The sequence below is a fragment of the Lineus longissimus genome, chromosome 2, assembly GCF_910592395.1.
Source record: "Lineus longissimus chromosome 2, tnLinLong1.2, whole genome shotgun sequence".
NCBI classification, from domain to species: domain Eukaryota; kingdom Metazoa; phylum Nemertea; class Pilidiophora; order Heteronemertea; family Lineidae; genus Lineus; species Lineus longissimus.
Window position 1 is genome coordinate 23580990 of NC_088309.1, and position 18639 is coordinate 23599628.

Below are 18639 nucleotides of genomic sequence, written 5' to 3' on the forward strand. Positions count from 1 at the left end.
TAGCGCACGGATTTTGTCGCTGTAGTAGCTTATTGAAGAAGAGTAAGGATATGTCTTTCCATTACAAGAATGACATAAGCACTCAGATAGGCCAAATGCTGAAGGAACAGGAGGTAGCTCTGTATATTTTAACAGCCAACGAAAACCTTTTGGGCGATAAGACCCTTTGACCCAAATCTGCATCTCTTGCGACACTATCGCACTGTTTGAAGAAGAAAACAGAATGAAATATATACCTTGGAGTAAAAATTCCTGGTTAGTCTAAGATACATGGACATGTATATCCACGTAATACCTGAATTATGGGAAGTAGATTTAAGGACAAAGGGAGCTTCTTCGATCTTAAAATATGTTAACCCCAAGCCCAGGTGACACTCCACTTCCCTCGAAAACTATTCTGGGTCAATATTCTGGTTCTGCAATGTTTTGACACGGGGAAACGAACTTGTGACAAAGGTAATTGTCAACACAATTGATAACCCTGGTCTTGCACGCGCGCCAAGAAAAACCGATATTCGGTAATTAGGTAGTTATGAATGCCTTTACCGCAACTGTACGGAGTAAATTTGGTGGATATAAACACTAAATCTGCTCAAAGCAAAAGTATTATGCACAAATTGTAAATAATATAAGTATTGTGTTGAATATTGCCGAGAACACAACTGAAAATTTTCTCCCTTAAAGATTTCCCCACACCTTCCACCTAAACAAAACAAGCTGAAAATCAAATAAAAGCAGGACGTGTGGACTGGTTGGAGGTAAATTAACTAAAATTGACTTATATGGCAAGTATTTATTCAAAAGCACAGCGTTGGAGCTGGCGGCATGTACAAAAGCTCGTCATCGCGCGCGGCGGGCGGTGCGGCATGAGTAATTTGTCTCCCTCTTTAATATTCATGATTGCTCGGAGCTGTATTGCTGTGACAGGAGTTGTGAACATCCAATACACAGGCACCTCCTCCAGCGCTCAATCAATACTTGCTCGCTTGTCAAACTCTGCGCGCTGATTGGCTGGCGCGATCGCCGCTTTCACTTCCGGTTATCTTGGCGGAGATTGAACCAGGTCGAGCGCCTATAGGTATAAACTGCGAGAATCACTAAACCAACATCATTCATTACATTTTGATCAGAGATGGAGACTTCAAATTCGATGATTCCTCAAACTGGAGCAAAAAGTTCTGACCCTGTTGTGAATCATTTGGATTTCCGAAGCACCCATGGTAAGTCTAAATTTCTAATATCTTTTATTTTGGCGAAAATGTGCTAAGTTTGTACAAATGGGAATCATCTTCACGAGAATTGCCATTAGGGGCCCGCGACATGATAGGCTCCGCCGTGATTTAATTTTCTCTCCAAGAATTAAATCACCGCGCTTCAATTCTAAACTCATTTATTCAATGCATGGTGTCATAATCACCGGGTCGTATTCATTTCTTTGATATATCGCGTTATTTAGACAATTTTCTCCGACCAATTTGTGTTAAGGAGATAATGTTTGTGATTTTCCGCAGGTAAGTCAGTTAGGAGTCTAGTCGCAGTGGGCGTCAACCCACCTGAATTGACGCTGCTGGAGCGGACTTCGAAAATTTCCGACTCCGTCTCTGTCGTTATTTTTTCGTGGGAATACTTTTTCAGTATTTCTTCCAGCTCTAACCGAATAAGTATCACATGTAAAATAATTGCTCACCTGTATTTAAAATGAATTATAACAAAACTGTCCGATTTTTATGGAACCGTTGCTTGCTGTTAGTCCCGATGTTGTATCCTATCATTGTCTCGGAGTATTCAATTTCATAAAACTTACCCCTCTCATCGTACAGTTATTATCTAAACTTCATTTCATTAGTGGCAAAATTTCATCAATATTTGACATTACCGGAATCAAGGTTAGATCACATTGCAGTATAAATGTATCTTGGCCGGGAATTCCCCTAATCACATCTGACCTCAAAACATCAAGGCTTCTTAAACTTTTTCCTTTCATTACCATATCATTTTTCCCATAAAGTGTCTTTGCAGTTAAATGCATAAACGGTACGACTAATCGGCGATTTATCGATGCAGTTCATCATGGGGATAAATATTATTATATTGGTTCGTGTGTTTACCGAATGGAAGGCAGTTGCAAAGCACCCTCTTCAAAATTTATACCCAGTAGTTGACATACACAAAACCGAATTTTTACATCGATTTCAATTTCTATCTTAATGTTTCTAATGATGTATTCTATATGAACTTTATAGTATAGTACGCCATGTAGGTAAAAACAACCCATCTTATAAAATCGCAACCGTCAATAATGCCATTTGATCTCATCACCACCCAAGCATTTTAATCATCCGCGTTCAAATGTTTAACACCGGTCTCAATTGTTTGACAGTATAATGTATCACACTTCTGCATCCCTTGGCTAGGACCATGCGCTGTATCTTTTGTCCCCTGATTGCCGCACGCGGCGCAACAATGCGGCAACAATACGTCAACATGCGATTGCCCTCGATCCTGCGGAGAGAGATTCACACTCATGTCAGAACGACCGATCCAGAACAAAAAACCATTAGTGTTTTGTTATTCCATTTGAGGTTTAATTGACCGTAACTCCCATCGGCTACATGGTCATGTCGCGTGCTTGAGCGAGGTGTAAATGCAATTTGCATCCTTTCAAGTGAATTTTGTACTTTGGCGGTTTTTTAATGGGCCGATGGAGGAATGCATTTTTGGGTAGAACTACATGTAGGCCTACATTGGTAGCCTTTAAAAAAGTTTTTTTTTATTATTGGTTTCTTACTATAAGATGAAAATGTCCAACTGAAATTAACTCGCGAATTACATTATTAACATAATGCCTCTTCTTATATTAACCGTTTGATATCAACTAAAACTCAACAGCAAATTTTCTGATTATGCTTTCATCACTATTGCTACATTTTCTAAAAGCTGAATCATTCAATTTCATAATTTTAGTGAAAATGCCCCCAAAAATTCTCTGACGATGTAAACTATTGCTGACGTATGTTTTGTTTTGTTTGAAGATCTGAACTTCTTCGATGTACTGCTGTCCTCCTCCGCGGCTTTACAACGAGTAGACCCCGAAACTGATACAAAAGGTGAGAACAATTCGTCATTTCTCACTCTTTATCGTTCTCACCACAGCTACCAAATATTCATGTTGTAAAAATCACTCATCACGGCTTAATACTTGTCCCGTCAAAAGACATTACTGTATATTATTCGAAATAATTGCTGAGAGCTGAGTGCACGCCAACTGGCACTCTACAACATAGCTCATACATTGAACTGATTTTAATCAAGGTAGAAGGAAACCGGAGGCCCTAAAGGCTGACACACATACTATCAGAATCGCTGTCAGTCTATCGAGTTTGACCGGGAATCGAACCCGGTTATGACGGGATCTACTCAGTTTAAACCTCATATCTGGGAAGGATAACAGGCACGCTGGCCGCGGACTGTTTACATGTAATACCACATAAGTGTACTGCCTTTTGAAAGCCGAACCTCCCCACGACAGAACGACTCGGAGAGCTTTAGCGTTTAATTTGCGTGAATTATAAAGATAACTCGTTTTGCTTTCCCTAAAATCCCCAGCAAAGCGTCCCTCTGCAAAGGGAAACAAAAGTACGATTAATATTCCATAAAAACAAGTATTGCTACATGTTTTTTTTAGGTGTTTGGCATAACAAGACAATTATCATGGTGTCTAGAATTAAAATTCAGATTTTAATTTTATCAGTTGGAATTTTATCTTGGAATAGACGAGAAAATCTTCATCCGCTCAAAATTTCCCCGAATTCATTTGCGTTAGAATCAAACTTATGATAATCAAATCGTATGATATATGTATCACTGTCGATGACTGGTGCAAGAAAGAGTGTTTGTGCAACGGTCACGGACTATCATTACCAAGTGCCACCAATTAATTACTAATTACTCATTACTAATCACATCGTTCAAAAAGTTCCATTTTTTTTCTTCCAGGACAAATGAAGGCAGAAATGAATAGTCTTGGACCAAAAGAGAACGGCATGATTTCTTCAAATCATGACAACCCTAACACAATACTAAATAATGGCAGTCACTCGGATGAGAATCAAGACCTTGACAAACCAACCAAACAAAAACGTCATCGGACAAGATTTACACCGGCACAACTCAACGAGCTTGAAAGAAGTTTCGCCAAAACGCACTACCCTGATATATTCATGCGCGAGGAACTCGCCATGCGAATTGGTTTGACCGAGTCACGTGTTCAGGTAAGGTGAATTTTAAGTTTAATCGGGGCAAAAGGTGCAATTTTAAGGATGTCTTCCCGCCTACTTCAATATCTCTGCCAAAGGAAAGTTCGATCAAAATAACTTTGGGGTGACATACATAAAAATTCCGCACCTTTGCAACAAAACTGATATTATTTTGTGGTTGCCGTGGTAACTTGGTCTTGTTTATATATAAATATTCAAAACTCCAAGAGGATTTTGAGATGCTAAAAAATCTCTGAGGGCGGGGGGGGGGGGGGCGCATATCTGTGCTAGGCGAAAACACTTAGAGTTATTTTAAACGCTCAACAACCTTTATTTCAAAGACTTTATCTGTTTTACGGTACCCTACTTTGGTAACTCTTTTAGAAGAACTTGTACCACCTGGCTTAAAAAAGCAACGTGTCATTTCACGGCATTTATCATTTTATCTTGGAATTAAATTGAGAATCCAATCTTCGTAAGCCGCGTCACTTCGAAAGGAAAAACTTGACCAGCTATATTTCGTCACAGAATGTCGGAACCCGGTAGGCGAATAAGTACTGTGCATCTCACTGTATACTGTATATACTGGTACATTTACATGTACGAAAGAAAGAAATATCTAGATGTATACCGACAACTCGACCATATTCCACACCGAGTGACCTCAGTTTTAGATCGGAGCGAACACACAGAAAAATACGTATTTATTGGCACCGACTATGAAAATAAAATAAAATGTGCATGTATATGCAAAACAATCATAGATAAGCAGTTAGTTGACTCGGTGCGTCTACTTGGAACCCTAAGCGCCCAGAGGCCCCTGAAAATGCCTTTTTTTCAATTATAATCGTGTGTTTTTTCTCAACACTGATTGATTCAAAATAACCACTTCAACGGCAAAAGCCATTAATGAAAAACAATTAATATCGTTAAAGAACCTTCCATGCGGCTTTGAATCAGCAACCACAAGTTGTTCAATAACACTTATGAAAATGTTCTTGAGGACTTCAAGGATATGCTCGATTCATCCACTTCTCTGTTGAGCATACTCTTAAAAAGCATTTCCCAGGTTGTTTTTACAATCATTTCTACATGCATAGTTTTCTAGCCGTCTGTGTTTTTTCTTATTTGACGTCATGGGTGCCTTCTTCAATCGCACTACCCCAGTTGCACGCCCGTTTTTTTTCTCTCAAGGAGTGTTATGAACTTTCGCACCACCCTAACAACACTCAATATACGCCGACAAAACAAGAAGCCTGCGACACTGACACTTCTCACCGATCCTTACCTTTCGGTTATCATGTTTACCAGTCGTATACAAGAAGAACTGATTTTTACTTGCCCAGCATTTTATACCTCAAATCAGAGCAGAGCCCGTTTTATATTGCATTCCAATTCTTGCCGTCGCCGAAGCAGCATTATGCAATGCTGTCCAATATTCCGGTTTTTGTCCCGTATCCCTTGTCGCCAACCTCGATGCGGTGGACCACCTCGTGAAATGCTTGGATTAAGAATCTCACCCCAGAAGCCTCTCAGCATGAATTTTAATTATAAGAAAGATTCCTCGGAGTCTGAGCCATGGCAATGCATCGGGTCGCCGCTGGGTTTCCAAACGCTAGGCATTTCTTCTTGCCAAACCGAACAACTACGTGCAGAAACACATCCAATTACCAAGCAATACAATAACATGTATGGTGTTGCCTGTATCATATATAGGCAATATCGGTCTGAGAAATAGTCAATGTGGTCGCAATCTGCCACAGTACTCTTGGACATCACGACTCAGGAAATTCCTTTACACTTGGTGAAAACAATTATTATCGATACATACATTATAAGTACGAAGATTAACAATAATGTTTCCTGTGGTGTTTGGTAAGTTGAAAATAGAGTACAGGCAGCGCTGTATTCTGTACGAAAATAAACATGATGTGCTCCCAATGCACAACATACATTGTCTATATATTGTTCATGCAATCGGTTCCTCTGGGACGAAATTAAGGTCCCGATCATAACACTGCGACTCGAAGCGTGTATAGATCTACATTGCTCTGACATCAAACATGTATTAGGATGACTTGCTGTGTCAACTGGCACGTGGCTCGGCTTTGTCTCTCCAAGTCCCCTGTCTCTTCTCTGGATGAATAAACGTTAATTGCGCCGAACATCTCTCCGAGGGACGGGTTCGCACGCTCAATATCAGCCTGTTTTACCGCGGATCATTCTTTCCCACCGATGGGATTTCGCGGCAAAAAGCATGACGTGTCACTGCCTTAAAGATGGAGGAAGTTGAGCTTGAGCCTTTCTCCTTTATTTATCGGCCATCTCCGCAAGGTTATTTCAGGAAATTGAAATGGCTGTCGCGCATGACAGAGGCTGAAAATTCATAATCTATAAACGAGTTTGCCGCATTTAATTTCTTCGATGTAGTATGGTTGTAAACGTGGGTTATGTTTTATTTCAGTGAATTCATGTAACATCTGAAACAATGTAAAAATGAGGTATTCAATTCACTGAAACGTAAAATTGGTGTGGCGTGGAACAGCTAATATCCAATTAATTTCTGTCCCTAATTATCGCAAACTGACGAATCAACAAGTGTACCGACCAGCGTACGGTGATACTTTAAATGATTAGTCTAGGACGAGCGTTCGAATTGGAGATTTCGATATCCTCGCTTGAGTTTAAAAAGCGACTGAGATAAACAATACGTTTTCCTACGTTTACAGATTTAGTTTGAGGTGAAAAATAACTAATGGTACGAACTCTCATTCACTATTTGAAAAAACTGGCACAATCATATTATTTTTACAAAATAAAAACATCGCAATAAACTTTTTTCCTTTTCATCGACAGTCTCTGGAAAAGCCAGTTTCACCAGCAAATATTCCTGTGACCAACGCTTGAAGCTTACAGTCCGGATATGAAATAAATTTCGTAAAATCATCAACAAAACTTTGAAAGACAAATATCTTCCCTAACCGGTGCTTATTAAAACTGGGGCGGGATAACCGTGACATCTGTGAGAGTCTAACTAATGTTGACGCGTGCGTTTAAAACATGTCCCCTTTGAGTTTTAATGGAACAGTCACACATAGTACATTTAGAGTGGGATGTCTTTGTAAGCACGCGTTTTAGACATGGTGCTTCTGAGTGCAAACATGCGCCATCTTCCTTTATCAAAGCGAGGCTATTAATCATGGCGGCACGTGTGTGTCTCGCGTGCATTAAAACATACAATCATAAGTTCGGTGAGAAAAAAATCTACTTTGTTTCAAGAACAGAAATACTGGCGAAACATTTTCGGCTTGACATGTTATGTGAATCAAGAATTTCAAAGCAATAATTATAACATTATCGCGTCTCCGTCCTTATATAGCCGTTGCGTTAAAGTGGTCCAATGGGTGACGAATACCTTTGCAGTTTGAGTTCGGTCCAGCGTCTAACGTTATGTGTCAACAGACAGTTTTGATAATTATGAAGTTCAATCTACACTAATGAAACCAGTAATAATCAAGTGAGAAGTCAAATACAAAACGTACTCAATCTACTGTGATCCTTACTGGCAAGAGCAGGGAAATGTTTTCAAATTGCTTGTTTTCTTCATATTTTGAAGGAAAAAAAAATGTGAAATTGGTGATTGAAAAAATCTTTATTCATTATTCACAAATTACAGCGTCTCTTGCGAATCACTTCTCTTCAACGCAAGTTTTGTTTCACCTCTATTCCTCATTTTATTCTGCATACCTCGGATCAGCGCGAAAGGGACTGTCGCAGAGTGCAGGTACGTCGTTCAGTGCCAAACCATTTCTCGTGGGAGATATCAGTCATTTTATCCAAGACAAAGGAGCCCGCTCAGAGACTCGCTTATTAAAGATCCATAATAGGTTTATGCTTAGTGTATGCATAATTTACCTTCTCGAAACCCTGGAGACGTGCTGGGATGGGTATGGAGTCCGCACGTCGCCCCTTGCCAGGGTTGCTCATCAAAACAGCAATATCCACTAATGGAAATATTTCTGACATCGGATGACCACTTATGGACGAGATTTGTTTAATTGATTTAATCTTGGGTTTTAATGAATCAATCTGTGGTTGGGTTATAAATTTGTAAAGAATGTGCATCGACGCTATGTGCTGCACCGGGTATCGACAAAAGTTCTTAAGTTTGATTTGGAAACTTTGTCGAAATTTGGTATTTACAACAATTACATAATTCATGTACCAATGATTAAGAAGGGTTTTGGGTCCATCAGCTAAATGTAATTCAACTGCTGTCACCAACTTGTCACCATACAATGTATGTGTATACATTTTAATACTTTCCGAGCTAGTGTACGAGAAGGTCAAGGTCACTCATTAGCTCCAGTGCTGCCTCCTTTCTTCGACCTAATCTCGTTTTCAAGTAAAACCATGGATCCAGTCCTGAGAGGTTTGGCAAAGTGGTTTCCTCGCGAAAATTAGACAACAGAAAAGTTTTGATGAAGATTCCACACGCTGTGCTACATGTACGTATTACCAGCAGTGCACCGGTCATACACCGCTGGTGTCACCGAGAACCCTCACGGGGAAGCAGGATTGAGGCGATGGCTGTAAAATCGAATTAAGTTATTGGCACTTCACGCTAATTGGAATCGTATCGTCTCTTGACCCTCTCTATCAGGCCAATCATACCATGGACCCTTAAGAGCACTCGAGACGGGAAACCGCACCGCTCAGCCTTCTCAACGCGAATTACACCCAATATCGAAATACGTTTCAACGGCGGCAATATTAATTTAGCGTCGAAATGCGTATTTATTCCGCACTTCAGCCTCTAATTCTACAATTGATTTAGCTGAAAGCCATTCATGGCTATTTGCAACCGAGTGAAATCTGATTAGACAGATTTTTCCGATTTGCTAAGAAGTGCTTTTTCTTTAGTTGATTTGTCACTTGCATTTGTGGACGTCCGATATGAATTGGTGTCGTCGTAAGACGCTTTGTGCGGCATCTGGTGAAGGAGTGAATCAAGCCCTCGGGCAACTCAAACCCATTCGTGTTGACAAAAAGATGGTGTCGTAAAAGTCCATACTCTCATTCTCTGATCCAGCATATAAAATGAATCGAGTTTGATTATATTCTTGAATGTAATCTGTTTTCAGATTTTAATGCGATGCGCTACTAAGTCTATATTTTGCTTATTTAAACAACATTTTTATTATCAATCAAAAGACATTTTCATTTGGTATAAGAAGAATGCGATTTATAAAGAGTTTTAGACATTCGTCCAGTCTTTTTTTACAAAAGAACTCCGATAGTAAGGAAGCTTAAAGATCTTTGAGATAATCCCTTTTGCTATAATAGTAATCTCTAAAGTGACTAAAATGACACAACAACATTCTCATCCTACGTTAAATCATTCTTTTTATCACTAATTCTCCTAGATCAATTTAAACCTTCTATCTATATCATGACATTATGTCAGGTTTTTCTTCAAATTTAACTACTTCAACGATTCGAAGAATTTTTAGAGGCGATGGATCACAGGAGGACCATTTGGCCTTGGTTCTGCCTATCACTTGCGACTACGTCAAATGCTTTGCCGCTATATACTACCATGATCAGATAAGACCTTTACATTTGTAGTTACCGGGCCCAGTAGAGCCAGATTATCAATAATTTAATGGAAGAAAATCTGGTGACTATCTAATAAATGTGCCAACCAGCTCTTTTTCGGATGATCTGCTCGGCAGTATACTTTTTCTAAACGGCAGAAATCACATGGGCTCTCATCGTTTCTTTGGCATACACGTCGCGGCTGATCGTCGTTGTGTCCAATTACCATTGACAACAAGTCCATTAGGGAAGAATCCTCACACTACTTGACGTTAATTAACGCCTTTATTCGTAGCGTCGTTTACGTAATTTTGAACACTATCCCAGCTGCTTTCTTCGACAGGTGATTGGTCAGGCCACACCTTTTTATGTTTAGCATTACGGTATGACCTCGACATATTTATTACCAAATTGAAAACAAATATGTATACATGTTATTATTATTATGAGTGTTTGGCGATTGCTTTTTGTCTTCGTTTACTTTAGTTCTACTTTTCCGAACCGTCTCTTTTTAGAGGGGTATTGTCGGAAAACGCGAGTGGCTTCTTTTTGTCAATACACCCGAATCATGTCAGTCTTAACACAAAGAAAAATAAGAACAACGCTCATGACGAATTTTCTGTTGTGTCTATGTCTTCTTTCCTAGCACCCTTCGACAGTAGAATACGAATCCGTAATCGCAAAACTGTAAATATTTAGCCTGATGCACGTTTTGACGCCACCGATGTCGTCAGGGCAACGCGAAACAAAACTTGCAATGAAATGACTAAATATTGCTAATTAGGTTATTGTCCTTTGTTAAAAGATTTATCAACCTCTTAATTATACCGATTGTTTTGTGTTATCTGTTTCATATGTTGACCATGTTCATTAATTGAACACGAGTGCCTATCTGATATGCAATCCACGATCTGATCTCTGCTTCATGAGTTGGTTAATATGACATCTACCGCATCCTGTTATTTCGCCTCACTGCAATGTCAATTTCAGTTTCTGTTGTTTTGATATTAAAAGTCGTGCACGAACGCAAAAGCACTATTTGAAAAAAGCCAAATGGGGATACGTGGCTTTTATTTCTTTTTAAATCAGCGCTTTGTCTTTGATTGAAAAAAATATTTCCTCGACCCATTAATTTTTGCATCCAATAAACCTTATGTAATCAGAAAATATGCCGCTGATTTGTTTCTTCATCGAAAGTTTTTCATGGAGAAAATGTCCCCCTTTCCAGCTTCTTCAGTTTTTAAACAAAGCTGCCGACATCTTTTCCTGTCGTCATGTTTTATATGCCGTCCGCTGATAATAAATTGCTTTTAATTGTACATTTAATGACCATTAAGGCAATGTAATATACCATGTAAACGCTATAGGAGAAGGCTGTGTATGGCCTCGTCAATAATCCAAGTAATGAAAGAGCCCGCCTTTAGAAGGCGTTAATGGGACAACCGTTAAACGTGAAAGAAATCAACAATGTCCGGAGTCAAAGCTTGCTTTCTGTTCACGGCAGACTGTTCAGACATTTTGGTAATATCATCTATCAAATGTTTTGTCACCCGTTCAATATGATTAAAGTGCGTTGGTTGTGACCCATTTCAATCGCGATGATACATTTTACCGAAATTGCTACAATCTTGACTAAATCTGCAGCCTAATGTCAAAAGGTGCCAGCTTATACGTTCAGTGGTTGAAAAAATAGCAAGGGGACCAGGGGAAATAAAGGGTAATAAAGCGTATTAATAAATGGAAATGAATGATCCCCGCGAAATCCTATCTTCCCGCATGTTGACAACTTGGGAATCAAAGGTCAGCAAAATGGTTCCTCACGCGAAATTGAGATGGTATAAACGCGCACATGGGTCCCATGAGGCCGCACCGGGATGATGCATGAGCGCCGCCGCAACACATCACAGCTTGTGTTTTTCCCTCGGCAGAAATCACCCCCGTAAAATCCAACACCTCTATTGGTGCTCACTTAATTACCATGTGAGAGACGCTGGCAGCGTCTACAGACAACTAGAGGATAAATTATTCAATATCTCATCCCATTCTGTTACAAAATGCCCATACGAATTTCATGACTGTTGGGAGTTGATGAGGCTCCAGAAGTGATACATCATGGCGTCATTAATTTGTAATTTGCCATTCTTACTCTCTCTAGATGCCCATCATTTTCTTCAACAGATGCACTGGATTTGATTTAGTCCCCAATACTAATTAATCATGTATTAATAACGGCCTAAATGAAACGCTATTATCAAAAGATCATTATGTAATGTCTTCTCTGGTACCCTCAATAGGAACATTAATACGAACATTTACACTTTTCTTGGGGAAATTATAGCCCCATGAAAGCGAATTGGTAATTATCAGAGTATTACATTGTTGTTGTTGCGGTCACCCTTCAAGTTCAATGATAAATCACTGACATCTATCCAAGCTTCCAGCCCGTGCCGCAGCGGAGGACGCACTATTACGACGAACTGATAAACAACGATTGAACCAAAATCCAGAATATCCGAAAGGTTTCATCATCTTCATTGGTGTTTGATGACAGGCTAACATCCGCAGGTCGTGTGAATTTAGAACTAATCAAAAGAACTGCTGACTTCTTTTAAGTAGATGGCTCTGCCAGCAACAAAATGGCGGCTATTGGCATAAAATGGCCGCTGTGAATTACATATACATGTACTAGTAGCATGAATGACCAAAAATGTATCATGCAAGCGTAACACTTTCTTTCCCATCATCAGACAAGCCGATGACAAAGTCACTTGGGGACAATTATGTTCAAACTTTTCAAACTATCCATGAACTTGCTGGCATCTTCAGTCGCTCGATAGCGTGCCTTTTTCTCGGGTAGACAACTTTCCTTCTCAAACAAACTGAAAGTGTTAACATTATCTATGTGGTGGCGATAGAACGAAGCAAGCGGCAGGTGTCACAACAGACTATCTTTAATCAACTCGGTGGTCCCTTCGCGGCCCGGCTGGACACCTCCTGAAGTTGTCTTTGCACCTCGCCTGCCGCGAGCTGGACACAACCACAGCTGTCTATGTTGAGCCAGCCACGGCACACCACTGCCATACACTTTTCAACAACTTTAGACAATGGTGTTGCCTTATCGAGATGCAGCTTTCTTCTTTTAGCAGTTTTGGTCAATGATACGTTCCTTATAGCATCATCACACTAGTTACAACGATCACAACTAAAGGAGAGGAATACAACACCTTTGAATTGCTAGCAATATTCTCTACATATTGCGTGAAAATGTCCTAGCATAGCAGCCTGAATCAAACTCTTGCTAGCTGCTTCTTTTGCTGACTCCTCTGGTCTAATTTATGCCTCTCTGACCACTGTAACAGTTTTGCATGCCAGTGGTCTCACATAATATGTGTATAGGTGATGGAAGGACATAAATATTCAAATATCACAAAATGCCATTTTAAGAAACGCATAGTATCATGATAATAGATGCAAGGCGAGCTGATAGAGAGGTCGATTAATTTTACCGGGTCTGGGCACAATAAATTTTGATCCTTTTCCTAAAAGCCAGTCGTCATAACTTCATTATGTTGAAATAATATTTTGTCAGTTGGACTTCAACCTACCACGTTCGTGCTCTTGCAAAACGTTTCATTGAGAAATATTAATCGCGAAATAATTGGTAATTTGGCGCTAATAATATTGGGCCAGTGAACCGATCAGAAGTCAATGAAATTAGCTGTGTATACATTCCAGACTGGCGGTAACAAAAGGAAACGAAAAACATTCAACATCCGGTAGGGCATAAATTGCTGACTGTCCGTAACAAAACGAAACGAAGGCCAGCGACGTTCTGATGACAGATAACATTCAGACTAGATTATATTATAACAAAGCGATCCTCTTCTGATGCATCTAAGATAATATCAACCACCAGCCCAAGCACTAGTGGAAATTGAATAAACTAATGGTGCGTATGTCAGGATCAAAATTGATCTTCGCCGTGAAGGCATGGAGCGATTTTTCTCAATCAAGACCTGGGTCACGGTTACATGAAGCAATGAGAAGGCCGGGGCGGTGTTTTGACGAGAGAGCTGTTTGCCTTAGCGTTATTTTGTTTTTCTATGGAAATTGCTTGGATCAAACCAACATGAAAGGAAATTCTGAATAACGGGTCATGCGAAATTGTAATTATATCACTACCGGTCCCGGGTAGGTCGGGACCCTGGCAATTATGGCTGAACCCCCGCGCCACACGCACCAGTAACTTCTGGAGCAGTTGCCACGAAAGTTTAGGGTTCTGGTATGAGAAATCGCTATTATTAATCACAATGGTGTCAGATTGTATGAAAGTCTTCGTGACGAGGCACAGGTACTGGGACTGCGCAACCGTGGATGATGGCGAACCTATCAATTCGCCATTACCGCCAGGGACGACATCACGTGATAATGATGTCATCGGAATAATATCATATTGTTTTTTAATCATCTGAAAATGTTCCAACGTCGTGAATGTTTTTATGAGATGAAAGAAAGTGTGTTTGTTGCCAAGATAGTTTTATCGGGGCCCTTATTCTTCGGCAGTTTTAGCTGCAAAAGTGCGTTTGATTTTCTTCTTCAGCGTTCAAATTTGTTACTACAGCGTTCAAGTTCCTCTGTCAGCCATCAGATTTGATTCTTCCACATTCAAATCTGCTTCACACGTTGCTTCTCAAGGTTTCACACATTGGCGTTAAATCTGCTCCTCGGCGTTCAAAGTTTCTTCTTCATCAGCATTCAAGGTTGTTTCTTCATAGCGTTCGAAATTGGTTATTTCCTTCTTCAGTGTTTAATCCGTTTTTCAACGTTCAGTTGTGCTTCTTCACTGTTTGAATTACTCTTCAGTGTTCTTCCAGTTTTTTGACATAAGGAAATGGCTTACAGTCTGTCAGAACAAAATCAAAAATACACTGACCATAAACTCGGCGGCAACTCGTCTTGGTATGATATCACCCGATGATGCACTACAAGTATTCTTTTCCCTTGTTTGATTTACAAGCCTCATCCCCAACTCTCTCAAGATAATAAATTGCCTTCGATCCATCGTCTTCATTTCAATGAATATTGGCAGACGACACCGTAGTACTATTTCATTGAAATCGTCTGCTTTCGCATTACGTCTGTCCTGGGACAAGATATCATAAATAACCCCAAGTCATATCTCATATCATAGGATAATTGATATTATACGTATCATTTAGGAATTTATTCAGCGTCAAATCGGAATAGGCGACAAATTAAGAGATTACGCTACGATCCAATGGTCTGATTAGCTCTCAGGATGGATCGTAGCGCATTTAGAGATGCTCTGTCGTAATTGAACGCCACCAATTTAAATCGTTTTCACCGCTGTCAAAATGCAAGTCGATTTTGATTAAACGTTCTTTCATCCGCCTGTCACATAGTTTGTAATTAGTAGGCTTTATTCTTGACCCCGTCTTTAAACCATAAAATGATTGGCTATATTCTGCCTGTCAACTGGCATTACTCGCTGACGACAATACGATTAATCTTGGCCGCCATTTGTCATCCGCCGGAAAACGAGAGATCCACACGAACAAAACGGGGACGTACGAAGTCACATTACGCATGCACAATCGATACACACTCGATATTGTAGTGGAATATCATTACGCCAATGTGCTAGGCGTTAGTAGGCGTGAAACGAACAGCAGAAAGATGTTGTTAAGGCAAGACGATATTCCGGACAGATCGTAATACGTTTATTTTTAACGATACCTCCGATTTTTGACAATGAAAGCATTTCACTCTTATTCAACACAATGCAATTTATTAAACTGTATGAACATCTGACGTAATAATATGAAACATAGTCCGCCGTTACAAATCAAGAACTGCCTCTTTCTCGTGTTTGGTCCAACGTTTCTCAAAAACCATGACAGATTGACGCCATTTTGTGCAGCTCTTTTCAACGTCTGCTAATTTTCTACGGCTCTAGGAGCGATTGGTCGTAATCTCTCGGATGCAACACAGAGATCAGTGGCTTACCAAACGACTTTCTCAGTAATAGCTTTCACGTATTCCTAAAACCCCGCATTGACCTCAGACAACAATGGAAATGAATGGTTTTTGAGGGATTGGCGGCCTCTGCAACTGGGACTCTGGGTAGCTTTGGCGTTATCCCATTCTTTGAATGTGTGCTGTGCGTGCAAGGACGACAGGGAAATACCAAATGTTTCGGTGGTGTTGTGTGTTCAGAAACTACATCATTTGCCATGGCTTTGATGAGGGATCTTCGATAAGGATATCGTTTGGTTCGATAAGGATGTATTGTATTTTATGAACATTTAGCTTATTTCCAATCTTTTCCTGACGTGTTTGGTTTGTCTTGTTTTCATCAAAGCCACAGGCTGATTGGCAGCTAGCAAAGAAAGGAGGCAATCAAAAACATATGTTTGATCCCTAATGTAATACTGATGGTATTTTTAACTAGGGATTCCTACATCTGACGTTACTACATGAACTACTGAAAAGAGTGAAAATACGTTGTAAACTCAGCATATCTGTTTCCCTATTGACATTTCGTTTCAGCCTGTTCCACAGGACAATCGGGAGTTCACATTGATATTTCAGTAGGAATGTACTACTGTATAACGTATATAAACTTCTACAAAAACACTATCTTATGTATTTTTTAATCTATCGTTGCAGGTTTGGTTCCAAAACAGGCGTGCCAAGTGGAAAAAGAGGAAGAAAACCACGAATGTGTTCAGAACACCCGGTGCTCTACTCCCGTCACACGGACTCTCTCCCTTCGGGACAATGAACGATACACTTTGTACGTTCCATCCGAACGACACTCGGTGGACAGGGATGACGCAAATGTCACAGATGGCGGGCAGTAACCCGCTCAGTCTCCCTCCATCTATACCTAGACAGGGGATGCAATCTCTCTCACAAATGACTGGACTTAATCATGGATCGATGAATCTACAGCACAACAACATTTCGACATCAAACGCATCCATGTACTCTACGTCACCATATTGCGTGGCGACCACGTGCCCCTCACCGCTGTCCAATCAGGCGTCGCCTACTTCTGTGGGTTCATCACAAATGCCCTGCAGCATGCAAGAAATAGGTGAAACATGGCGGGGAACGAGTATTGCGCAACTACGGCGGAAAGCTTTGGAACACACTGCCGGTATGACGGGCTTTCGTTAGATTAGATAAAACAATGATCTCAGCCTTTTTCACAATATCAAATATGGCTTGATCTCAAATTAGGGCCGGGTTGCTGAAACAGCTTAGACTGTGACACCAACTGACCGATTATGTCACATCACAGGGCAGGTCATATGACCGGAAGGGGCGCCAGTGGCGCCTTTGGATATCTGACATTATCTACTGATTCTTGGTCAATCTTCCAAAATCAATGACATTGTTCAAGCAACCGGAGCCAGTGCAGCGACTAATCTAGATTTGTATGTGCTTTTTATTTGTCATCGAAAGACAATTGCCAAAAATGACTGAAAGGGATCAAAATTATGCGGCTTCTTGGGGAAAAGACTTTGAAAGTATTCGATGCATTCTATGATATTGACTGTTCATTCTCAGCGATCAGATTTGCATACTTTTCAGATTTTATGATGTACCTAATGGCAGTTATTAAGCCCATGACATGAGGACTGTTCACGCGGTTATTACAGTCATTTATCAATCTACAGCAAATTCGGCTGTGAAATATCACGCGACAGTGCCCGTTTAAAATAAGACGGACAAACAGTCAAAATATTTGTCAAACCAGTGGGCCCCAAGCCCTGCATAATGCTTCAACGTTTGACCGAAACCAAATTGTCAAATTTCAGGAAATCAGCTATTTCTTGCCACCACATATTATACATATCAAGAAGATATTATCGATATACATGTATATTTGTCTATTGTTAATTTAAAAGGTATTTAAGGAAATATTTGTTTATTTTATTTATGATGTAAATGTATTTGAAAAGTGTAAAACGTGAGGACAGTTTTATTGAACTTTACACGGTTTCTCAGAAAAAAAAGTGTAATGTGTTTTGATTCTCTTAAAGAGCATTCATAAAATAGCAGCCTAATTTCAATTTCTCATCAAAAGCTTAAAGATACTCTCTAAGGTATACACATGCATGCAAGGGGAGGGAGGGAGTACTGAATATTCGGGAAATAGTGTATGCCTATTAAATGAACGGCCACTAGTCAGCCATTACTGATTCAAATATCAGAGACACCGCATCAACACACCTGCGATGACCACGGTGAACGAACGATTTTCGCCGCATACGATCATCATTGCAGGTCGCAGCGATTTCAATCGTTTTTTTGGAGGCGCTTTAAGTTCATTTCACTACAGAGGCCTTCACGTCAGAGAGCGGGTTACCTTTCACTCCCGACTCTATAACACGGTTTTTCACAAGCGGATCTCTTCCTTGTAAATAGAAGAATGGTACGTGTAGATGACAAACGAATGTTGTCTCGTATGTGTAAAAATGATAGGATTAATTAATATCGTGCATTTTGACACAAAATTTATGGTAGATTTTGTTACCGTGGTCGACTATCTATTACTTACGTGTTTAGATGGTAAATAAAACTTTGTGTTTCGTTTCAAATAATCTGTTAATTGTTAATTAATGTCCCACGTGATGAAGTCCACACCCCATGTCGAATGGCCAGAGATGAAGGAAATTTGCTTGTGGTGTAATCGACGAAGTCGGATCAAGTGCATTTCAGCAAAGACTTTGTCAGTGGTTGCTGATGTCGTCTC

The 18639-nt window shown here is 40.0% G+C and overlaps 1 protein-coding gene across 4 annotated transcripts; it reads left to right on the forward strand.

Annotated features, from left to right (window-relative positions):
* The first annotated feature begins 1079 nt into the window (after positions 1-1079).
* On the forward strand, positions 1080-18481 carry LOC135483805 (homeobox protein orthopedia-like). Of its 4 annotated transcripts, XM_064764853.1 has the most exons (5): positions 1080-1220; positions 3033-3107; positions 3997-4271; positions 8014-8040; positions 16545-18481. In XM_064764853.1, exons 1-5 carry the CDS (start codon positions 1133-1135, stop codon positions 17055-17057), a joined length of 978 nt encoding a protein of 325 aa, XP_064620923.1. In that variant the 5' UTR covers positions 1080-1132; the 3' UTR covers positions 17058-18481. The 4 variants fall into 4 exon arrangements, with proteins under 4 accessions (XP_064620923.1, XP_064620925.1, XP_064620924.1 ...); XM_064764855.1 differs by lacking the exon at positions 3033-3107 and having other exon boundaries at positions 1081-1220; XM_064764854.1 differs by lacking the exon at positions 8014-8040 and having other exon boundaries at positions 1083-1220.
* Positions 18482-18639: the final 158 nt, after the last annotated feature.

Coding starts and splice junctions, on each gene's coding strand:
- LOC135483805 (XM_064764853.1), top strand. CDS start 1,133: ATGGAGACTTCAAATTCGATGATTCCTCAAACTGGAGCAAAAAGTTCT. Junction 1,221..3,032: donor GGATTTCCGAAGCACCCATG/GTAAGTCTAAAT, acceptor TTTTGTTTGAAG/ATCTGAACTTCTTCGATGTA. Junction 3,108..3,996: donor CCCCGAAACTGATACAAAAG/GTGAGAACAATT, acceptor TTTTTCTTCCAG/GACAAATGAAGGCAGAAATG.